The 24,815-nt window shown below is 38.8% G+C and overlaps 2 protein-coding genes and 1 long non-coding RNA gene across 4 annotated transcripts; 1 reads left to right on the top strand and 2 right to left on the bottom strand.

The window, feature by feature from the left end:
- Nucleotides 1-6,491: 6,491 nt before the first annotated feature.
- Nucleotides 6,492-8,493, bottom strand: LOC139634085 (uncharacterized). The gene is made up of 3 exons (XR_011693899.1): nucleotides 8,169-8,493; nucleotides 7,323-7,899; nucleotides 6,492-6,792 (listed from the first exon to the last, which is right to left on the bottom strand). It is a non-coding gene; the product is annotated as an uncharacterized lncRNA (long non-coding RNA).
- A 146-nt stretch (nucleotides 8,494-8,639) lies between these two features.
- On the top strand, nucleotides 8,640-16,131 carry LOC139634083 (digestive cysteine proteinase 1). The gene is made up of 11 exons (XM_071500331.1): nucleotides 8,640-8,814; nucleotides 9,453-9,512; nucleotides 9,606-9,698; nucleotides 10,630-10,802; nucleotides 11,004-11,262; nucleotides 11,904-12,099; nucleotides 12,252-12,445; nucleotides 12,527-12,618; nucleotides 14,346-14,507; nucleotides 15,278-15,467; nucleotides 15,560-16,131. The coding sequence occupies exons 1-11, from the start codon at nucleotides 8,769-8,771 to the stop codon at nucleotides 15,745-15,747; spliced, it is 1,653 nt and encodes a 550-aa protein (XP_071356432.1). The 5' UTR covers nucleotides 8,640-8,768; the 3' UTR covers nucleotides 15,748-16,131.
- On the bottom strand, nucleotides 15,937-24,088 carry LOC139634084 (solute carrier family 22 member 13). Of its 2 annotated transcripts, none has more exons than XM_071500333.1 (10): nucleotides 22,979-24,088; nucleotides 22,419-22,522; nucleotides 21,725-21,879; nucleotides 20,155-20,323; nucleotides 19,875-19,989; nucleotides 19,250-19,356; nucleotides 18,925-19,136; nucleotides 18,717-18,825; nucleotides 18,347-18,610; nucleotides 15,937-17,457 (listed from the first exon to the last, which is right to left on the bottom strand). In XM_071500333.1, exons 1-9 carry the CDS (start codon nucleotides 23,315-23,317, stop codon nucleotides 18,355-18,357), a joined length of 1,566 nt encoding a protein of 521 aa, XP_071356434.1. In that variant the 5' UTR covers nucleotides 23,318-24,088; the 3' UTR covers nucleotides 15,937-17,457; nucleotides 18,347-18,354. The 2 variants fall into 2 exon arrangements, with proteins under 2 accessions (XP_071356434.1, XP_071356433.1); XM_071500332.1 differs by having other exon boundaries at nucleotides 18,398-18,610.
- Between the last annotated feature and the right edge of the window lie 727 nt (nucleotides 24,089-24,815).

The following is a 24,815-nucleotide window of genomic DNA, read 5'->3' as shown; positions in this document are numbered from 1 at the left end:
GTTGTCTTGTAGTATCAAATCTGAAAATCCATACAAGTTTAGTGAATATTTGTTTTCTTCATCACTTATATTCTTAATAACTATAAAAATAAGAAGTAAAATTGACATCATCCTTTAAAATTAATCACTATTTATCAAAGCTGTGGTGCAAACATGCTGCAGAGAGAAGAGGTGATCAAGTGTGACTCTATTGTAGCAGCACATTGAGCTGTCGACACAAAAATCTTCAATTAAAATCATCATCTTACCTGAAGAACTTTAATAGAAGAAATGTTTTCATGGTTTCCTATCCATTAGTGACGAGTCTTCAAATTGTTTCAAATCTGAAAATCCATACAAGTTTAGTTAATATTTGTTTTCTTCATCACTTATATTCTTAATAACTATAAAAATAAGGAGTAAAATTGACATCATCCTTTTATATTCATCACTATTTTAAAAGCTGTGGTGCAAACATGCTGCAGAGAGAAGAGGTGATCAAATGTGACTCTATTGTAGCAGCACATTGAGCTGTTTACACAAAGATCTTCAATTAAAATCATCATCTTACCTGAAGAACTTTAATAGAATAGGTGTTTTCATGGTTTCCTATCCATTAGTGATGAGTAGTCTTGTAGTATCAAATCTGAAAATCCATACAAGTTTAGTTAATATTTGTTTTCTTCATCACTTATATTCTTAATAACTATAAAAATAAGGAGTAAAATTGACATCATCCTTTAAAATTAATAACTATTTATCAAAGCTGTGGTGCAAACATGCTGCAGAGAGAAGAGGTGATCAAGTGTGACTCTATTGTAGCAGCACATTGAGCTGTTTACACAAAAATCTTCAATTAAAATCATCATCTTACCTGAAGAACTTTAATAGAAGAAATGTTTTCATGGTTTCCTATCCATTAGTGACAAGTTGTCTTGTAGTATCAAATCTGAAACTCCAAACATGTTTAGTTAATATTTGTTTTCTTCATCATTTATATTCTTAATAACTATAAACATAAGGGGTAAAATTGACATCATCCTTTAAAATTAATCACTATTTATCAAAGCTGTGGTGCAAACATGCTGCAGAGAGAAGAGGTGATCAAGTGTGACTCTATTGTAGCAGCACATTGAGCTGTTTACACAAAAATCTTCAATTAAAATCATCATCTTACCTGAAGAACTTTAATAGAATAGGTGTTTTCATGGTTTCCTATCCATTAGTGAGGAGTTGTCTTGTAGTATCAAATCTGAAAATCCATACAAGTTTAGTTAATATTTGTTTTCTTCATCACTTATATTCTTAATAACTATAAAAATAAGGAGTAAAATTGACATCATCCTTTAAAATTAATAACTATTTATCAAAGCTGTGGTGCAAACATGCTGCAGAGAGAAGAGGTGATCAAGTGTGACTCTATTGTAGCAGCACATTGAGCTGTTTACACAAAAATCTTCAATTAAAATCATCATCTTACCTGAAGAACTTTAATAGAAGAAATGCTTTCATGGTTTCCTATCCATTAGTGAGGAGTTGTCTTGTAGTATCAAATCTGAAAATCCATACAAGTTTAGTTAATATTTGTTTTCCTTATCACTTATATTCTTAATAACCAAGAAGATAAAGAATAACATTGATATTATCCTTTAAAATTGATCACTACTTTTAAAAGCCATGATCAAAACATGCTGCAGAGAGAAGAGGTGATCAAGTGTGACTCTATTGTAGCAGCACATTGAGCTGTCGACACAAAAATCTTCAATTAAAATCATCATCTTACCTGAAGAACTTAAATAGAATAAATGTTTTCATGGTTTCCTATCCATTAGTGACAAGTTGTCTTGTAGTATCAAATCTAAAAATCCATACAAGTTTAGTTAATATTTGTTTTCTTCATCACTTATATTCTAAATAAATATAAATATAAGGGGTAAAATTGACATCATCCTTTAAAATTCATCACTATTTATCAAAGCTGTGGTGCAAACATGCTGCAGAGAGAAGAGATGATCAAGTGTGACTCTATTGTAGCAGCACATTGAGCTGTCGACACAAAAATCTTCAATTAAAATCATCATCTTACCTGAAGAACTTTAATAGAATAGGTGTTTTCATGGTTTCCTATCCATTAGTGAGGAGTTGTCTTGTAGTATCAAATCTGAAAATCCATACAAGTTTAGTGAATAGTTGTTTTCTTCATCACTTATATTCTTAATAACTATAAAAATAAGAAGTAAAATTGACATCATCCTTTAAAATTAATCACTATTTATCAAAGCTGTGGTGCAAACATGCTGCAGAGAGAAGAGGTGATCAAGTGTGACTCTATTGTAGCAGCACATTGAGCTGTCGACACAAAAATCTTCAATTAAAATCATCATCTTACCTGAAGAACTTTAATAGAAGAAATGTTTTCATGGTTTCCTATCCATTAGTGACGAGTCTTCAAATTGTTTCAAATCTGAAAATCCATACAAGTTTAGTTAATATTTGTTTTCTTCATCACTTATATTCTTAATAACTATAAAAATAAGGAGTAAAATTGACATCATCCTTTTATATTCATCACTATTTTAAAAGCTGTGGTGCAAACATGCTGCAGAGAGAAGAGGTGATCAAATGTGACTCTATTGTAGCAGCACATTGAGCTGTTTACACAAAGATCTTCAATTAAAATCATCATCTTACCTGAAGAACTTTAATAGAATAGGTGTTTTCATGGTTTCCTATCCATTAGTGATGAGTAGTCTTGTAGTATCAAATCTGAAAATCCATACAAGTTTAGTTAATATTTGTTTTCTTCATCACTTATATTCTTAATAACTATAAAAATAAGGAGTAAAATTGACATCATCCTTTAAAATTAATAACTATTTATCAAAGCTGTGGTGCAAACATGCTGCAGAGAGAAGAGGTGATCAAGTGTGACTCTATTGTAGCAGCACATTGAGCTGTTTACACAAAAATCTTCAATTAAAATCATCATCTTACCTGAAGAACTTTAATAGAAGAAATGTTTTCATGGTTTCCTATCCATTAGTGACAAGTTGTCTTGTAGTATCAAATCTGAAACTCCAAACATGTTTAGTTAATATTTGTTTTCTTCATCATTTATATTCTTAATAACTATAAACATAAGGGGTAAAATTGACATCATCCTTTAAAATTAATCACTATTTATCAAAGCTGTGGTGCAAACATGCTGCAGAGAGAAGAGGTGATCAAGTGTGACTCTATTGTAGCAGCACATTGAGCTGTTTACACAAAAATCTTCAATTAAAATCATCATCTTACCTGAAGAACTTTAATAGAATAGGTGTTTTCATGGTTTCCTATCCATTAGTGAGGAGTTGTCTTGTAGTATCAAATCTGAAAATCCATACAAGTTTAGTTAATATTTGTTTTCTTCATCACTTATATTCTTAATAACTATAAAAATAAGGAGTAAAATTGACATCATCCTTTAAAATTAATCACTATTTATCAAAGCTGTGGTGCAAACATGCTGCAGAGAGAAGAGGTGATCAAGTGTGACTCTATTGTAGCAGCACATTGAGCTGTTTACACAAAAATCTTCAATTAAAATCATCATCTTACCTGAAGAACTTTAATAGAAGAAATGTTTTCATGGTTTCCTATCCATTAGTGAGGAGTTGTCTTGTAGTATCAAATCTGAAAATCCATACAAGTTTAGTTAATATTTGTTTTCCTTATCACTTATATTCTTAATAACCAAGAAGATAAAGAATAACATTGATATTATCCTTTAAAATTGATCACTACTTTTAAAAGCCATGATCAAAACATGCTGCAGAGAGAAGAGGTGATCAAGTGTGACTCTATTGTAGCAGCACATTGAGCTGTCGACACAAAAATCTTCAATTAAAATCATCATCTTACCTGAATAACTTTAATAGAATAAGTGTTTCCATGGTTTCCTATCCATTAGTGACAAGTTGTCTTGTAGTATCAAATCTAAAAATCCATATAAGTTTAGTTAATATTTGTTTTCTTCATCACTTATATTCTAAATAAATATAAATATAAGGGGTAAAATTGACATCATCCTTTAAAATTCATCACTATTTATCAAAGCTGTGGTGCAAACATGCTGCAGAGAGAAGAGATGATCAAGTGTGACTCTATTGTAGCAGCACATTGAGCTGTCGACACAAAAATCTTCAATTAAAATCATCATCTTACCTGAAGAACTTTAATAGAATAGGTGTTTTCATGGTTTCCTATCCATTAGTGAGGAGTTGTCTTGTAGTATCAAATCTGAAAATCCATACAAGTTTAGTTAATATTTGTTTTCTTCATCACTTATATTCTTAATAACTATAAAAATAAGAAGTAAAATTGACATCATCCTTTAAAATTAATCACTATTTATCAAAGCTGTGGTGCAAACATGCTGCAGAGAGAAGAGGTGATCAAGTGTGACTCTATTGTAGCAGCACATTGAGCTGTCGACACAAAAATCTTCAATTAAAATCATCATCTTACCTTAAGAACTTTAATAGAAGAAATGTTTTCATGGTTTCCTATCCATTAGTGACGAGTCTTCAAATTGTTTCAAATCTGAAAATCCATACAAGTTTAGTTAATATTTGTTTTCTTCATCACTTATATTCTTAATAACTATAAAAATAAGGAGTAAAATTGACATCATCCTTTTATATTCATCACTATTTTAAAAGCTGTGGTGCAAACATGCTGCAGAGAGAAGAGGTGATCAAATGTGACTCTATTGCAGCAGCACATTGAGCTGTCGACACAAAAATCTTCAATTAAAATCATCATCTTACCTGAAGAACTTTAATAGAAGAAATGTTTTCATGGTTTCCTATCCATTAGTGACGAGTCTTCAAATTGTTTCAAATCTGAAAATCCATACATGTTTAGTTAATATTTGTTTTCTTCATCACTTATATTCTTAATAACTATAAAAATAAGGAGTAAAATTGACATCATCCTTTAAAATTAATCACTATTTATCAAAGCTGTGGTGCAAACATGCTGCAGAGAGAAGAGGTGATCAAGTGTGACTCTATTGTAGCAGCACATTGAGCTGTCGACACAAAAATCTTCAATTAAAATCATCATCTTACCTGAAGAACTTTAATAGAAGAAATGTTTTCATGGTTTCCTATCCATTAGTGACGAGTCTTCAAATTGTTTCAAATCTGAAAATCCATACAAGTTTAGTTAATATTTGTTTTCTTCATCACTTATATTCTTAATAACTATAAAAATAAGGAGTAAAATTGACATCATCCTTTAAAATTAATAACTATTTATCAAAGCTGTGGTGCAAACATGCTGCAGAGAGAAGAGGTGATCAAGTGTGACTCTATTGTAGCAGCACATTGAGCTGTTTACACAAAAATCTTCAATTAAAATCATCATCTTACCTTAAGAACTTTAATAGAAAAAATGTTTTCATGGTTTCCTATCCATTAGTGACGAGTAGTCTTGTAGTTTCAAATCTGAAACTCCAAACATGTTTAGTTAATATTTGTTTTCTTCATCACTTATATTCTTAATAACTATAAACATAAAGGGTAAAATTGACATCATCCTTTAAAATTCATCACTATTTATCAAAGCTGTGGTGCAAACATGCTGCAGAGAGAAGAGGTGATCAAGTGTGACTCTATTGTAGCAGCACATTGAGCTGTCGACACAAAAATCTTCAATTAAAATCATCATCTTACCTTAAGAACTTTAATAGAAAAAATGTTTTCATGGTTTCCTATCCATTAGTGACGAGTAGTCTTGTAGTTTCAAATCTGAAACTCCAAACATGTTTAGTTAATATTTGTTTTCCTTATCACTTATATTCTTAATAACCAAGAAGATAAAGAATAACATTGATATTATCCTTTAAAATTGATCACTACTTTTAAAAGCCATGATCAAAACATGCTGCAGAGAGAAGAGGTGATCAAGTGTGACTCTATTGTAGCAGCACATTGAGCTGTCGACACAAAAATCTTCAATTAAAATCATCATCTTACCTGAAGAACTTTAATAGAATAAGTGTTTCCATGGTTTCCTATCCATTAGTGACAAGTTGTCTTGTAGTATCAAATCTGAAAATCCATACAAGTTTAGTTAATATTTGTTTTCTTCATCACTTATATTCTTAATAAACAAGAAGATAAAGAATAACATTGATATTAGAGACGAATTGTTTCAAATCTGAAAATCCATACAAGTTTAGTTAATATTTGTTTTCTTCATCACTTATATTCTTAATAACTATAAACAAAATGAGTAAAATTCAAAAAATCCTTTAAAATTCATCACTATTTATAAAAGCTGTGGTGCAAACATGCTGCAGAGAGAAGAGGTGATCAAGTGTGACTCTATTGTAGCAGCACATTGAGCTGTCGACACAAAAATCTTCAATTAAAATCATCATCTTACCTGAAGAACTTTAATAGAAGAAATGTTTTCATGGTTTCCTATCCATTAGTGACGAGTAGTCTTGTAGTTTCAAATCTGAAACTCCAAACATGTTTAGTTAATATTTGTTTTCCTCATCACTTATATTCTTAATAAACAAGAAGATAAAGAATAACATTGATATTATCCTTTAAAATTGATCACTACTTTTAAAAGCCATGATCAAAACATGCTGCAGAGAGAAGAGGTGATCAAGTGTGACTCTATTGTAGCAGCACATTGAGCTGTCGACACAAAGATCTTCAATTAAAATCATCATCTTAACTTAAGAACTTTCATAGAAGAAATGTTTTCATGGTTTCCTATCCATTAGTGACGAGTCTTCAAATTGTTTCAAATCTGAAAATCCATACAAGTTTAGTTAATATTTGTTTTCTTCATCACTTATATTCTTAATAACTATAAACATAATGAGTAAAATTCAAAAGATCCTTTAAAATTCATCACTATTTATCAAAGCTGTGGTGCAAACATGCTGCAGAGAGAAGAGGTGATCAAGTGTGACTCTATTGTAGCAGCACATTGAGCTGTTTACACAAAAATCTTCAATTAAAATCATCATCTTACCTGAAGAACTTTAATAGAATAGGTGTTTTCATGGTTTCCTATCCATTAGTGACGAGTTGTCTTGTAGTATCAAATCTGAAAATCCATACAAGTTTAGTTAATATTTGTTTTCTTCATCACTTATATTCTTAATAACTATAAAAATAAGGAGTAAAATTGACATCATCCTTTAAATTTCATCACTATTTTAAAAGCTGTGGTGCAAACATGCTGCAGAGAGAAGAGGTGATCAAGTGTGACTCTATTGTAGCAGCACATTGAGCTGTTTACACAAAAATCTTCAATTAAAATCATCATCTTACCTTAAGAACTTTAATAGAAGAAATGTTTTCATGGTTTCCTATCCATTAGTGATGAGTAGTCTTGTAGTTTCAAATCTGAAACTCCAAACATGTTTAGTTAATATTTGTTTTCCTCATCACTTATATTCTTAATAACCAAGAAGATAAAGAATAACATTGATATTATCCTTGAAAATTCATCACTATTTTTAAAAGCTGTGGTGCAAACATGCTGCAGAGAGAAGAGGTGATCAAGTGTGAGTCTATTGTAGCAGCACACAGCTGTCGACACAAAAATCTTGAAATCTTGAATTAAAATGTTTTGTAGTACATGTTTCATTAACTTTTTCACGATTTAGGTTGATTTTAATCATAGAGATACAGAATAAAATTGACATAATCTTTTAAAATTCATCACTTTTAAAAATCAAAAATCTTGAAATCTTAATTTGCAATCGTCATCTTACCTCATGAACTTTACAGTGAGTACAGGTCATGAAGCATCTACTGCTGTAGCACACTTCAGTGTCTCACCAAAGCTGCAGGCTTTTATTCAGCCGGAGACATTCCAGAACCTGACATCATATTGTGTGACCTTCTGGATGGAACACATTAAAGGACTTGCATGAATATTCTAAATGACCATATATGGGCAAGGAAGATCAGTTCAATTAAAGAGTGGTTTCTCCCATCTTCTTCATGTCTGTGGGGACAATACTGTGAGCAGCACTGTTTAATTACACTGGGGTGCTATCAGAAATAGAGACATCACATCACATCAGCATGTCACCAAACTATGTGTATGGACACTACTAGTGCAAAATGAGAAAGTGTAAATTGTGTAAATTATAAATTGGATGAACTCACCCTTGAAGTCCTGCTTATATTTTTTCAAGTGTTTCAATAAACATGAAAGTCAAACCACTTTTCCGGCACTGCAAAGTCCATTTTGCAGAGTTTCAATCTCTGCTCCACAGGTGTATTTTCTCTCAAGTATCTGATAGTGTCACTAAAACATATCCTGGCGCCTTTGTTTGTTTCTTTCTTTGTTTTTTTCTATCACATTTGTTATTGTTTTAACCATTTTTCTTTTGGTAAATACTTCATATTATTTATAACATTCATACTGCACAGCTTCTTTGAAAGTTTTGACAGTGTACAGCTGTTTCCTAAAACCTGTAAGTGGGGAACATAGATGGTTAATTAGTTCAGTCCATGGTTTAGTCATATGACACAAATCACATGGTATCTTTACAAAAATAAAACCCACCTCTCTTATCTGATTGGCCTACACCCCTCCACGCCACAAAATGATTGGTTTAGAGAAGACGTCAGTAACTTTTGACTTGCTGTTTGTTATTTAATAAGTGTTTTGGAGAGGTGTAGGCTGCAGAGTCATGTGTTTTTGTTCGAGTTTGGTCTGAGTGCGTTTCTTTTTCTTGCATTTCTGAGCTCAAAGTAGAAGTAATGCGGTGCTGGTGCATTGCAGCTGTCCTCTTGTGGGCTGCCATAGGTAAGGGACAACATTTCATCTGCTATCTCAGCTAGCTACATGCTGCGAAAATAGCTCGTCGTTACGATGGCTACGTTATCGTTTAAGTTGCTGAATATTACCTTCAGATGTAACTGGCTGCACAGCCCTGGAGAAAAAACGATGAGCATTTTGTTAAAATACAAATAAAATGTCTGTTTCAGTGAATTGTGCAAATTACGCCGAACTTCTACCAAAAAAATGTCAATTTAGAAATGACTTGCTCATCAGAACAACTACATTCTCCTTTAAGTACGGCTTATGGCCCCAAACGAAACTATGAAACCTGTTTTTTAATTCGTCATATATGAAATATACCATGTGACACTTAATTGACGAATATTTAACAAAAACCTAATGAAATCACTCAAGGAGCCTCCGATTATCTGCCATATGTGAACGATGGAAAGAATCCAACGTTGGTTAAATTACCACATTTTCTTTTGAGTGATAAGATCACACTGTTAGAGCAATTGTGTAAGGACAGTCATCGATTATCACTCCAGTTACATTTATAATGCAAGACAAGTTTTGTTTGTCCTTATACTGTATGAAATAAATGGATGAGATCAGTAACATTTATTTCAGCATCTTTCAACATCTTGTGTGTTTGTTTTCAGCTACAGAGGGAAAAGTCGTCCCTTCCCCTCCAGATTTTGGGAGCAGCTATCATGTCAAAGGTAGTCAATGTACCACCAGAGGATTACATGTCAGGGCGTCCTTATCTCAAAATTTAACCTCATCACTCAACTGTTCTCACATTTCCTTTGCAGGAGTGATCTCTCTGCCCTATGCTGAGATCAAGGAGCCATTTGAGGCCTGGTTGGACCTCGCAGCAAAGTCAAGCAGAATAGACTACTACAATGGTAAGAAACCTCTTGACCCATGACTGTTTGTTTTAAACCTGACTCTGTATTTCCCCCACTTGGTTGGATTGGTGATGTGAAACTGAGAGCCTGTTGTGTCAGACCAGAGTGACCCGACTGGAACATCATTATAGCTCGCTGTATAAGCAAAGAAGTGAAAAAGAATGAGTAAGCACTTTTGGGGAACTTACTCTGTTGACTCATGTTACATATTCATGTGACTCTGAACCTTTGATTTGCAGTATTTCAGATGAGCTCTGGTGTAAACTGATACAGCTCAGATTCCTCGGTCATCACAAGGTGGTTATGATCGTAAATGGATAAGGAAGTCAATAATTGTTTAGTTGTAGCAGAAGTAATATTTTTATATTTGGTATCTAGAGCAGAAGTTTTATGTTGTTGGGCCTTCTTTGTTTTTTCTGCAGCAAATCAAATGTACACAAAAACATATAGACTATAGAACTAAATAGAATAGTCAGTCTATCGATAAATACTCACACTACTGAGTTGCTTTCTTAGAAATGCTTATTTCTGACAGCCAAAGCTAAACTTATCAGTTTTCCTCTTATCAGTGGTACAAGCTCCATGAATGATCAGGTCTAATTTAATGCTCACATGTGTTTTCCACTTCAGTAGTCCCTGTACGTTGTCTTAAGCTTGTGGGTGTAAACACAGTGTAACAAGACTTTCCTGCTGTGGTCAGCTCACTGTCTGTGGTATGTTGTTGTATGACAGGAACTTACAAGGAAAGACGCAACACTAGGTATAGCCTCAAAAAAAAAGTTATATTATCATTATTATGTTGTTTTTTTTGGAGGGGGGAGGGGGGCGGGGTTGAGAATTACATTGCTTTCTTGTAACCCTGTAGCAACTACTGGCAAGGAAGCAGTAATGTCATAACTTTAACATCTTTCACTTTTATCGTCAACAGGCCAAGTGTTGACATACCAGTTGGGGGCAGAGCAGCAGTGGGGCGCTGCCTACAAAATCACTCCTGAGACCACAGAGTTGGAGCAGAATGTGATGAAGTGTTTTCAGATCAATGGAACAAAGAATGAAACGGTCACACCGCAGGCATCGCTGCCTGATGTGCAGGGCTTCCAGGTGTGTGTGTGTGTGTGTGTGTCTGTGTGATAGTCTCACAACTTTGCACTAATACAAACTCACTGTGGTGTTGAGGACTGAGGGAAAAACAGTAAAGCAATTGGCATAATAACCTTCTTTTAGATAATGGTCAAGGAAAATGTACCAGTCACCTCAACCATGAAATCGAAATGTATTTTTGATTCTGGGTTCCCTCCACAGTTCCTGAGGATGGAGTACTATGGAGGTTTCCTGTGTGAAGTTTGGCAGAATGTGACAACTGTGGGTTACAAGAAGAACACATACACACTGTGGGTCACCCACTCAGAGAAAGGTACAGGCGTCAAAGAGCCTGCTACTCCCCTCCACTATGAGATGATGGGATACAACACGCTGCTGGGGTCCCATTATGACAAATACTTGGTGGACTACAAGGAGTTCAGCACTCATGTGGACCCCAAAGTCTTCTCCCTGCCTGACGGTTTGTGGCCTCCTGCTGTAGTTACATACTGTACATTAAAGTGATAGTTTGGGTTATTTGATTTGGTTTTGTGTGAGGTACTTAATCTATAGTCAGTGTGTTATCAGCAGTAGATTCAGATCAGCGAGTTGTCACTTTAGAGAAGCAGCAGGATCACCGGCACAGAAGCTGAGTGATAGCTGTCATATTCCTACGCACAAGCGCATCTACACTTTGCTCTGTCTGATATGGGGAGTAATACAGAGCACACTGTAGTTGTGCTTGTTTGTAGTGATACGGTAGTTCAACGGTTCACAAACTGTTTCAGAGGAAAGGGCTTTTTAACACAAGATAAAGTGCTGAAAATATATATTTTTTAAAAAGCATACACTTAAACTGATATTAGATTTATTTATGTGGGAATCTTTTTTAAATGGCTAAAATCCGTTTTTGCAGATGGCCCCACCCACAGCAGCACATCACTCAGCTTCTGTGCCGGTGCTCCTGACTGCTTCTCCAAACTGGGAGCACATCAATCCCAAACTACTGCAGCTAATACACTGACTATAGATCCGTACCTCACATGACCCCACAACAAAAAAACAGGGACTACCACTGTAAGACCAAAACATATTTCTATTCTGTTAATTTCCCCTCCACAGGGATGAGCTGTGGGGGATTTCCTGGTCCAGGAGTGGAGCACCACATGTTGGCCAATCCAATGAAAGATCTCATCCACACCTCGGCTGCAGGCCACTCACAGCGCATGTTCAGCCATTTCAAGGAGAAGTTTCAGCGTCAATACAGCAATGAAAGAGAACACGAGAAGAGGGAGCACGCTTTTGTTCATAACCTGCGGTGAGAGGGAGAAAAACACTGAAGAGTTGTAACACTGCAGCATCACCACCACGATCTTCTCTCTCCATGTTTAAATACAGTCTGACATGAATGTAGATTATGTCTTAGTTGACGAACTTTACACGATCTGCTGTCTGTGTTTGCTGCTGTAGGTATGTTCACTCTAAAAACAGAGCAGGGCTGCCTTTCTCTCTGGCCCTGAACTCTCTGTCAGATCGCACCATGGCAGAGCTGGACACCATGAGGGGAAGGAAACGTGGAAAGACTCCAAACAGAGGGCTCCCCTTCCCCTCCAAGATTTATGAAGGGGTGAACGTGCCTGATTCACTTGACTGGAGGCTTTACGGTACATATACACACAAATATGTATATCTGAGATGTTAAACAAAGGAGGGCATACTAGTTTACATCATCTCTTCCCTTCCAGGTGCTGTGACCCCAGTGAAGGACCAGGCCATATGTGGCTCCTGCTGGAGCTTCGCCACCACTGGAGCAGTAGAGGGCGCTCTCTTCTTAAAGGTAAATAAAGAGCGGCTTGCACCACAGTCATTGGCCCCATTCTGGTGTTTTCAACGGACTGGACTGCTTCCTTATGTTCTTTGAAGCCACAGATGTTCAGCATGGGGCTTCATCTGTTCATGTTTTGGTTGATTTGCATTGCAATTATTGGCATTTTTCTAAATTTGTCACCAGTGAAAAGTGGTGTAGCCCGTAGGGAAGAGGGTCATTAAGGCAGAAAACAGAAAACAAATGATAGGGAAACACAGGATATATTGTGTCAAATATGCTATAGAAATGCATAAATGATAAACGTGGGGTGGATATTAGGTTGTTGGGAAAGTGCCAAAACAACAAACAAAGAACAACAAAAAAGGTTTAAAAAAATTTTTTTTAAAAAGTTAAAAAAAAATGACCAGTAGTTGATGCACAGGAAAGAATGATTATTGTGGACATTTGTGTAAGGATGAACCGAGGTTAGTCCATTTATTGAAATAATTTCTTATATCCGATGCCCCTCAGTTGAAGTGTCTTTCTTGTTCCTCCATCAAGCTTAAGAAAAGCATCACTGTGAGTGGGGAGAAGTCTTCCCCTTCAGGACGAGTCATTGTTGCGGCTTTCGCTCACATTAGACAGACTTGACCGTGTGTGTGAATAAATAAAACTGAGTGAATGTCAGCTTTGGCCTGCCTCCATCCTGTGGAAGGCAAAGCTCAAAGGCATTCCTTCTCCCATGTTGCTAAGCAACTTGATCCCAAACATTGGACCGGTTTATTATGGGGTTTGATGGCACCCCATTGAAGTGACCAAATTCTTTGACTCACTCACTCACACACATATACACACACATAGAAAGAGTGTGATATGGGAGATATCTTGGGCGATTGTTCACCCACTGCAGGAGTAGTGGTGTAGAGTCATTTAAAAGTGTGGCTTGAAGTCACATTATAATTCATACATTTTTAACTAATATTTTGGTGAATAAAATGTTAAAAACATTGATAATATTCCGGCAAAACTTGAAGCAAATTCTTAAAAGCATTTTTTTTTTCTTTTTGTTACTTGAGGCAAATTTGCAAATCCTACCATTAATGTTTGATCTTTCACATATTTGGCAGTTTTATACAGATTTATACTACAGCATTTTGTCAGTTGTCCAGAAAAACAAGAGACCTCAGTGAAGAGCTTAAGATATGAACTTATCTGGAGGTGAATACCCCACTAATTGTTGCAAGTGCAGTTTGATTTGGCTGCGAGAAAGTGCTGTTGAGATTTCCCAGCAGTTCGTCTTTGTGCCTTTGCCAGCACACAGCGTGGCAGCAGGAAGTGACCTGTGTCCAGGTCCCCACGGGCAGGTTCATAAACAGAGCTACTCCCCAGGGGCCAATTTTAAATGTACCTCTTCGTGATCTCACAGCGTCTTCTTAGCAACCTGTTGATAACAGCTGCTGTGAAGATGTTTGTTAGAAACTTCACTCTGTTCCCATCTTAAACCATGTGTACATGTCTAGCTGCCTTGTCTGCTTTTGTTATGTACTCATGACCTTTAGTCTAATTTTTTTCTCTCTTTTGCTGTGTGATCAGTGTTTTTATTTAGGCTGTGAGAGGCTGGTGTGGAGCTACAATATGAGATGACAAAACTGGAGAAACTGTTGGTGTTGTGTTTCAGAGAATTTGATTCCCGCAGTGCAGGGACAGGTTAATGGTCTGCGTTTGGAGCATGATGGTGGTTTCCTCTTGTCTTGCAGACGGGCTCCCTGCAGGTTCTGTCTCAGCAGATGCTGGTGGACTGTTCCTGGGGTTTCGGCAATAACGGCTGTGACGGAGGGGAGGAGTGGAGAGCGTACGAGTGGATCATGAAACATGGCGGCATCGCCACAACAGAAACCTACGGAGCCTATATGGGAATGGTGAGATGATTCAACATGTGATGCTTGTACCTGTTAAAATAACCCATATAATCAATACTCACTGAAAGTGAGTTTCAGTTCACACTTGTTCATTATTGAGTTCAGTTTTTTGTTTTTTTTTGGGGTTTTTTTTCCCTTGAGGACGCAAGTAAAAATAAAACAGATGTTGGCAGTATTTCTTCCAGCTTAACTTGCCAAAATACAGACTACTGGAGTTACAAGTTCCTATGAAATGTGAGACCAACTGACTGCATTTAATTATGTGTAGGAAAAAGGCAGTGAGGCGTCTTAAAGCATTTTCCAAAAGTACAATGTGCTTCTTTGGAAGTAACATTGTGATTTTAATGCCATATTTACCATCAGACTCACATTCAGCCTAACATACAGACACATAAGCCTTTTAAACAAGTCTAATACATGATTGTTTTTCATAGTTTTAAAGTTAATGTCTGAAGCTTTATTGTGCTGCTCAGTCAAGCCTGGTCACTCACACCTCTTTGATGCAACAGACACATACAGTGTGATTTCTAGTCCCACTGCTTTGTTTTATGTTTCTGGATAAGAAACGTGAGATGTGTTTGCTAACTGTAGCCTGATTATGCTACTTTTAAAGTTTTTGTGTGTGTGTGTGTGTGTGTGTGTGTGTGTGTGTGTGTGTGTGTGTGTGTGTGTGTGTGTGTGTGTGTGTGTGTGTGTGTGTGTGTGTGTGTGTGTGTGTGTGTGTGTGTGTGTGTGTGTGTGTGTGTGTGTGTGTGTGTGTGTCTGAACAGAATGGATTTTGCCACGTGAACTCATCCGAGCTCACTGCACACATCCAGAGCTACACCAACGTCACATCAGGAGACGCAGACGCCCTGAAGCTGGCTCTCTATAAAAATGGGCCGGTGGCTGTCAGTATTGACGCTTCCCATCGATCCTTTGTTTTCTACAGCCATGGTGTCTACTATGAACCTGCCTGTGGTGAGTTCACCTCTCACTGGTGCTCGTACTTTTTACAGCCACCACTTCTTACTTCCTCTCTCTACAGCTAAACGTGTTTGTGTGTGTTTCAGGTAATACCACCGATGACTTGGACCATGCTGTGCTCGCGGTGGGTTATGGGACCCTGAACGGGGAGCCATACTGGTTAATAAAGAACTCATGGTCCACCTACTGGGGCAATGACGGCTACATCCTCATGTCAATGAAGGATAACAACTGTGGCGTAACCACTGATGCGACATATGTAACACTGGCATAGATGAGCCTCTGTCCTCTCGGTATAAATCCGAAAACTAAAGCCACAATATGAGTGCGTGAGGATGAATGACACCTAGGTGTCATTGCTACATCAGATTGAGCTGCTTGATGATAATGTGTTAAACGTTGCTGTTGATTGGCAACTGAGTGAATTGAGATGCTGCACACAGCACACATCCGCTTTTTCAAACATGGTTTGGACGTGTTTATTGCTGAGGACACACAGGTACGGTGCCTTCATTTCAGTTGTACAAAGTACATTTTGTGTCTCATTTACATTTGTTGTCTGTAATTTTTTTTTTTTTTTTTAAATGTAATTTGTTGCGTTGTTGCAAATGCACTAGGATGGAATCAATGCAATAAAAAGATACTGGAAATTTTTCCATTTGCTGGCTTAAGTGACATCTCTGGTTGATCGAACATGCCCACATGCTGTGGGAAGCAGTAAGGCATGCTTTTCAAAATCATGCAGTGGAATAACAGCTTATCCCCACACATGCACATTTACAGTATGCTTTCCAAATCACACTGGTCTCAGATTTCTTCTGCTTTATGAATAATAGTTATTGATGAATAAAATCCCCTTTTCTGAGTTACATATAACACTACATGATCTTTGCCTCTGATCCATGCTGATCCATATATATATATATTACTAATTCATACACACAATAACAGCCCTTAAACACTTAAAAAATGCACTAGATAATTCACAGATCCATGTCATCATGGCAAGTAAAATGAAAACAAACCTCTACAAAAAAAAAGATAAATTGAAATATCTCTCCACACAGTCACAACCCAGTTGTCATACAAAACTACATATGAACTACAGTAGTCTAACAAAAGGCTACATTAGGCATAATAAAGGTAACTGGTGCATGCAATCTCACTTGACTAGTTTTCTTTTCTCTTGGCTTGAGAACATAAAATACAAAATGAGGCAGTTCCTTGTTTGATACAGCATCAAGATACAACAAAGATATCCCACAAACAGTCCGAAGACACTTTTATACAAAAATATTATATAAGTGTTTTATGAAATGCAGAAATTGTAACAAATTCCTGAAAAATAGAAAGTCCTAAAAATAGCTGATAAACAGGACTATGTGTGCTGCATTAGAGAGGAAGTGGCAGTCTGCTTAAGTGCAGTCCAGTTCACATCAGCACAGGTTTAGAGGTTTGAGCTGAGCCGATGTCTGTAGATCTGTGTGTCTGCAAAGTCTTAAGGGGAACTATTTATTCCGTCCGCCCACGTAACTAAAATATGTCAAAATTAGAATAAACTGTTAAAACTTCTGAGGAATGACACAAGATTGCAAAACAGGACTATTCCTGATTTAGACGGGTGTTTACTTGCGTTTGGTAACACAGTAGGCTGTTGATTTGCCTCGGCAGCAGAACTGAATGACTGCTTTGTGCACATGTGCATGCCTACATGCTAGTTTGGTGGGTGCGATGTGTTAGGCTTTCTTGCATAGAGCTCCCAATCACATCCTGACGTGTTACTGCATAGATGAAGACTGAAGCACTGCACCTGATATCAAAGTTGAGGCTGTATAATGTGTGAATAATGGCATGTGTGCATCCATGTGAATACAATTAGGCCTGGCTCGCTAGATGTCGTAGCTCCTGCTCCTGCTCCTCTGTGCTGCTGGCTGATTGGCTAATATCCTCACACATCTCAGAGTTGTCCTTGTTGGGAGGCGACCTGCAGGACAGACAAAACACAAAGTGCACACTGAGCCGAGCTGGTCGCAAACAAACAGGGCAGTGAGATTTTAAATCCCGCTCAGGTTCATGGAGGCTGAGCAGCAGGGGCACACAAAGAGCTCTCTGAACAAGGAGCTCACAAGTGACTCAGAAACTGTGATGATCAACTTTTTCTCTAGGGGAGGGGGCGGGTTTTTATTTATTTTTATCATTTTACATAATTGAGGCACATTTACATTCGTGATTTTTGTAAAGGCATGTTACTGAATCTTGAGAAAGTTTCACAGCGACAGAGACACAGAGCATCAGCGTAACCACAGTAACTCACCCACCCACCTGCCTGCACTTGACGTGAGAGGAGCAGCATGGCAATAAATGACAATAACAGATTTGTGCGCTGTCAGTGTCTTATCACAGCGACATTAAACTTACCACAGAGCAAAATGGTTTTACATGGTGCCTTTTGCACCATTAGAGATTGTATAAGTGGCTCATAAACTATTAGGTTTACTAGGAGATTAAAAAAATACAAGTGTGATATGATATGATATTGAAGCAGACGGAGCTCAACCCCTGTGCGCCACTGATGGAGGGAGGCAGAGGAGACAGACGCTTAAGACATAGTATGGTCCACTTTAGGGGTGTCTGAAATCGTATTACAAGATTCTTCCAGGCATGAATATAGGAAATATATTGTAATACTTATAATTACAGGTAAAAGGATATATAAATGTTTCAACCCCCGAACGGTTGTTTTTACGTCTTTTGGGGGGGGGGGGGGTCAGACCCCCTCCTAAATCCCCCCCGTAATTTGAACCCTGGTCACAAGCAAACCGTTCTCTCTTTCTTGTAAAGAAGAAACTACAATTAAATTCAACACAATTTACCACAATTTCTACTTTGTCCCATTCCAGGGAAAACAGAGGACACGTTGGTACCTCAAGTCCCAGTTCTCTACGTCCTCAACTGTGTCAGGAAGAGGTCTGTCTGCAGTTTCCGGCAGTGCCAGGGCCAGGACAGCACCCAGCAGCGGGGAGGTACCGAAGATGACCAGAGGCGTGGTGGGGCTGTGGTTATGGAGCATGTTGATGACTGGTGCTAACACACCACCGACCCTTGCAAACATGCAGGAGACCCCTATTCCTGTTTGTCTGTGGGAACACAAGGAAAAGATTTTGTAGGAAAAAAAAAAAAAAAAACTTCATGATCATGCGTTTGAGAAAAGTAGCTAAAATTGTACAGACAAAGGCATCTTACCGGAGCACAGTGGGGAATATCTCAGCAGTGTACACATAAATTACTGCAAAGGAAGCAGTTATACCAAACTTCCCCACCATGGCGAGACCAGTCAGGACATTGGGATGATCTACAGACAGAGAGAGGGTGAGGATAACGGGAAAGACAAAAAAGGAGACAGGCCTTTTTACAGACTCCTCTTATAAAACTTTATGATTGTCCATCCTACCTGCAGGGATAGTGAGCATGAGCAGACAGGCGAGGCCCCCTACAGCCAGGAAGCCGCTCTGGGAGAGTCGGCGGCTGCAGGGCAGGACGAGCAGGACCAGAGAGCGAGCCGGGATCTCAACCAACCCAAACACGAACTGGGTCAGATAGAGGTCCGTCCCTAACCTGGACACACCGAGCGAGAGGCCGTAGTACACCAGCACATTCACAAACCTGGGATCGCAAAGGAGGAACAGGGATATCGTCACAAGAGAAAGGAGAGAGAAAGAAGAAGGTAATGACACTACAAAGAATATGTACACTTACGCCAAAAAAACATGATTTACCAGATGTAGAACAAGATGATAGCCCTCTTCCTCATCTGAGGTGTTCGTACGAGATCCACTGCCGAGTGACTTCGCTTCACTCCACTTAAAATCTCACACTTCTCAACCTGATGCGCACATGGACACACACACAAACCAAAACCTTTAACAGAAAGTCTTCTGATATTCTCATTCATTTCCACCCAATGAAATTGAATTGAACTGAATAGCTTATTACTGTGTGTCCATTGTCATCCAAAACTATTAAAAACCATCAATAAACCACTCACACTTGCACTGAATGACATACACCTCATCATGATGAACATGGGCATTGTGGTTTATTTCAAATTTAAATGCTACATTTACTTTACATTCTCACTAGCACACCAAATGTGCATTAATCCACAGCTGAAAATAGTCCCCAATAAATTCTTTATTTACTCCTGTTTGAGTAACACTTGCTAAAGACAACAGTACCTAGTTGTTTTAGGAAATTAGTGATGGTTAGATACAGAAATTATGGAGATATACACTTATTGTTGAGAGCTTGATGAGATGATTGATACCACTCTCTCACCTGTCCATTAAATATGCAGAAGAAGGAAAACATTTTAATGGCTTAGAGAAATGCAGGGGCACACACCTGTGCAGCGGGAGGTAAAACTCGGCCGTTGACAAGTGCTGCCTTGCGGAGGAGTGCGATGGCTTCTTCTCTCCTGTCGTTGGCCAACAACCATCTGGCGGACTGAGGGACCACCCTGACAGGACATAGAGAAGAAGGGAGAGGACAAGAAAGAGTGGACAGAGAAGGCCAGAAATGAGAGGAAATGAGGAGCACAAAGATTCATTTTTCAGTATTTATGTCCGGGAAATGTAGGAATACACAGTGGATCTAATGTTCAGATGTCCACTGAATCTCTCACCATATATAGAAGATGAGCAGGAAGCCCGGGGCTGATATAGCCAGTTGCAACTTTCTCCAGTCCCGTATCAGATATGCAACACCTGCTAGCAGCATGTAGCCCAAGCCAAAGGCGTAGTCCGTGATGATGCCGGCCAGCATGCGCCTCTTGGTGCATGTCCACTCGGTGCCTTGAGAGGTAAAACAGTGCAGGGTTTGGAGAGGAGAGGAAAGGAGAGGAGAGGAGTGGAGGGGAGAGGAGGGATCATGGGTACTGGTGGTTTGAGGCTTGAAGGTAGTGGAAAAAGTGAAAGGGTTTGTGCTCTGGGTTTGAGCAGGAGGTTGCACAAAACAGCATGAGACGTAATTACACTTGAAGTTCATTAATTTGAAGGCCAGATAGATGACCGCATTAATCCGCTGCTTTCCTTGAATGATAATGAACAGTTTCGCTAACATCTGTTCACTATCCATCTTCCTTAATCCACATGCAAGGAATCCAAACTTACTGTCATCAGCCTGTTTATCACCAGCATATGTTTGCTGTCCAGTAGCTTCAGCCGTGCTAGTGGCTGCGTGAGACTGTATTAAACTGTACACAGCATGACCAATGCTAATGTCAATAGCTAACATGCTCACAATCGCAACACTAACATGCTGATATTTAGCAGGTATAATCTTTACCATCTACTTCACCATCTAGCATGTTAGCATGCTAAAAGCACAATACAGTACAGTACAGCTGAGGCCGATGAGAATCTCATTAGTTTTGCAGTAATGTGATCACAAATAAAAGTATTGGACAAATATAAATTTTGATCTGATGATTGCACAAGATGAAAAGTTACATCACAAAGGTTGTAACAGTTCATCCCGAGGGGAACATGTATAACGAATGAACTTCAAGTTGGCGCTAAAGGAAAAGTTGGGGATCATTGAAGTTTGTAGTAATTGTAATTGTATTTGTTGTTTGGGGACAATGAGCATGCTAAAGTAGTGGACCGACGTCGACGCACCACTAGCCCGGCAAAAAACCATCTCCATCTCTAAAATGTCAACTTTTTAGATAGTGAGAAAAACAGCCTTGTCAAGCCTGGAGACATCTGGTGGGTTAACAGTTAAGGTGCATACCATGGGGTGATTGTCAGGTCAGGAGAAACTTGTGGGCAGGTCCAATGACATGACATAATATGCATCAGTCAAGAGATTATATCGTGACAGGATGAGATGCACACAAATGGCACAGTTTTTGGAAAAAGAACAATTGTCCAAACATTTGCTCCAATCTTCACTATAAATTAAAAACTGACTGCAGAAGAGCTGAAAGGAAGTGACAGAGCACTAAGTGAAAATCTACAAGACCCGCGGGAAAATGATCAATATCAAATCTGATACAAAATCAGTATCAGTTAGTAAAACTCATTAATCCTCCTCCTCACATCTTATAATCTGTCAACAAAATGATCTCAATTGACGATCAAAATGCATTTACAACCCCTTCTACTGCCACTGTTGCTGCTGCAGTGGTGTCAAGTCTCGTGGTGTGTGTATTTGAGTGGGTGTGTGTGCGTGTGTGTGCGTTTGGTTAGTACCAAGTACAAAAGCATTGATGATGACTCCAGATATTGTGGTGCCAACTACAAAGCGAAGAATCACATAGACGGGGAAGTTGGGTGCAAAGGCCACAGCGACTCCAAACACAGTCTGCAGAGCGATGGACAGCAGCAGCACGAAACGTCGGCCGTACCTGGCACAGAGAGGGAAGAAGTGAACACGGCTGTGGTTCTCTAAGCACATGCATAACAAGTGAGCGTGAGAGCAGTAAACACAGACCAGTGTGGAGTGTAAGTATATGAAAACAGCCCCGCCCTGCCAACACACCTTCAGGAATTTCACTAGTATGAGAGAGTTTTCGTGTCCCGTGAACATTTATGCTATTTCTGAGAAATTTTCACCCTGCAAGACACACTCTATATTCTTTATGGCATAAGAATAATATTACATGTAAGGCACGAACATCACCTACGGGAAAGTTAGAAAGGAACAGCAGCAGTCAAACCCTAATGTGTTCTTTTAGCCCTTCAGCTCAATCATTATGATGCGTTAACTGCCCTACTTACACATGGATACTATACACCAAGGACTCCAGCTGTGTCTGCTCCTGCAGCATTGCTTTGATCCTGGGGATGGCTGTGTGTTGTATCTGTGCACAGTGAGAGGTTGCAGAGCTCCAGGCTAAGCAGAAAGAGAGAGAGCAGGGGGAGCTGGGAAAGCAGCACAGCCTACCTGTCAGCCATGGCTCCGAACACCACAGATCCCACCAGCAGGCCGAACATGTACACAGACGAACCAAGACTGTTCAGTCCGGCCTTGTCACACACCAGGTCCCACTAGTAGATGGAAAAACCCAACATTTAGACCACTGCACTGTTACAGTCACACATTCTGCACTGACAAGGGAGGAGCGGGTCATTAAGGGGGCCAGGAAGCTCATTTTAGCTCCATGGCCCCTGAGCAACTTAATCCGGCCATGTAATTTATCAGCCATCATATTAACATAATAAAGAGACTTTATACATTACCTATGTCTTGTGGAAGCCTATTGGCAACAATGCTCAATTTTAAAGATTATGGCGCTGCTGCCAGATCCCTTAATTGATTGATCCTGTATTGGTTTCATTATAACCAACCAGGCTCCAAATTCTTATCACTTTTATAATCTATCTCTCACTTCGTGGAGGTGAACAATCCCACCTGTCTCCAAGCAGGAGTGACTCCGTGAATGATTAAAGGAAAGTAAAGCTTTTCACCCCTGATTAAACACAGTGTTAATCATCCGAGTGTACCTCTGTGACCGTGGTGCTCAGGAAAGTCTCCCGGCTGTACACCCATCCGTGGCCACACGGGACGCGCTCAGCTCGGTTACCCTGCGGCAGGACATCGGAGGAGAAGCAGGAGGAGTCCGGGAGGCTGAAGTTCACCCTGATGGTACCAGGGAAGAAGGACTGATTCCCGGCTACAGAGCTCGAGTTGTCTCGGCAGTGATGAGGTGGCGTGGCTCCGGTAAAGATGCTCACCATCATGTGGAAGGCCAGGAGGATCTGGGGTAAACATATCCATATGTACAAAATTTTCTGATATTTGCCGAAGCCCCCGATGGCAGAGAGGATCTGGTCGAAATTCATCTTGGGGAATCTAGGCCAGTTTGAAGAGGCGGCTCTTCCAGTGGATTAGACAGTGGGAAGGAGGCGGAAGGCTGACAATAAATCAGAGACAGTGGGGAGCTGTGTGTTGTTCAGGAGGTAAACAAGGTAAATCAATTCCCATGTGCAACCGTGGTCAGCCCAGCTGCAGTCTGCCAACATGACCCATCTTTAACAGTCCTGAAGTGACCCGAAGAAAACACGAACTCATTTCACGTTTTTCACCTTCCCTCCAGCAGCGGCATCTATTCTCTCCTGCCGTGGGTTCACACAGGTCGACGAAATGCTCCCAAATCGGAAAGGTTTATCAATTTACCTGCATAATGTGGAAACCAGAAAAGTAAAAATGTACCAGCTTGATGCAATGGAAACTAAATGCAACATTGTCCTGGTTGAGTCCATCGTTTGAAATAGTAAAAAAAAAAAAAAAAAAAAAAAGTGGAAAAAAAAAAAGTCATGCGTCCAATAAATGTGCAGCCAGAGCTGTTTTGATGCTCTGGATGTTTCCACACGGTGCAAAAACTGGAGAAACCCGCACACATGGATGGCAGCTGAGTGCGCGTATAGTGTGATATACCCGCTACTTAAAGGGCAGGGCCAGAGCATCATTACAAAATCCCATAAAAGACGCTCCAGTGCAGGAGTGACGCGCTGTTATCCTATAGGCGCCTGGATTTCATGTTTTCTTGAAGGAAATCATCACTCGCACATGTTGCCATTTATTAAGCAGAGTGATAGGAATCCATTGTTTAATTGCAGGGGGCTATTGGGGCTTTTGCACAACAACAACACCTCTATACATTTACAACAACAACAACAACAACAACAGCAACAACAACTGCTGCCATCTGCTGTTGGATGATTGAATTACAGTGAGCTTTAACACAATGCATGTGGTTCTGTTGCACAATCAAAACATTGTTTTACCATCTTTCTCTAGGGGCACTGGGTGAGGAGTTGCCTTCAGGTACCCCCCCAGTAAGGTTCTCCTTCCAACTTTCTAGGTTTTCTTTATTATAGGCTTGAGCCTCTATTCAAGAAATAATTATTGGACTCTGCTGTGTGCAGTTTTACTGGCAGCGTACATTAATGTCCACTGGTCTGTCGTGATTTTGTCTTCTTCGTCGTCTTTGTGTCACATCTCTCTAGTTCTTAAGCAACCAGTTGTGAAAATCAATAGAAGAGCTATTCTGATCTTGGACTAATTCCTCTGTCTCTGTAGTGTATATTAAGTGATGGCTGAGTGCCTAAATTTCACTGTGCAGTGACTATAAACAATGAACAGGCTTTGTACAGTGTTTAACTGATAAATGTGTCATACAATAAAAAATACTAATGACACTGTTAAAGGTCTGTCTTCTTAGGAGAGGCCTAACACTAGTCATCTATCATTTACCATAATGTGTAGAGCAGTGTTGTAGTCAAGTCACTAAAGCTCGAGTCTGAGTCTGAAGTTAAAGTCTACGTCACCAAATAAGAG

The sequence above is a fragment of the Trachinotus anak genome, unplaced genomic scaffold (genome assembly GCF_046630095.1).
Source record: "Trachinotus anak isolate AG129_WGS33_773 ecotype Australia unplaced genomic scaffold, CSIRO_AGI_Tana_v1 ptg000016l, whole genome shotgun sequence".
In the NCBI taxonomy this organism is placed as follows: domain Eukaryota; kingdom Metazoa; phylum Chordata; class Actinopteri; order Carangiformes; family Carangidae; genus Trachinotus; species Trachinotus anak.
This window is presented reverse-complemented; position numbering and strand designations above follow the sequence as displayed.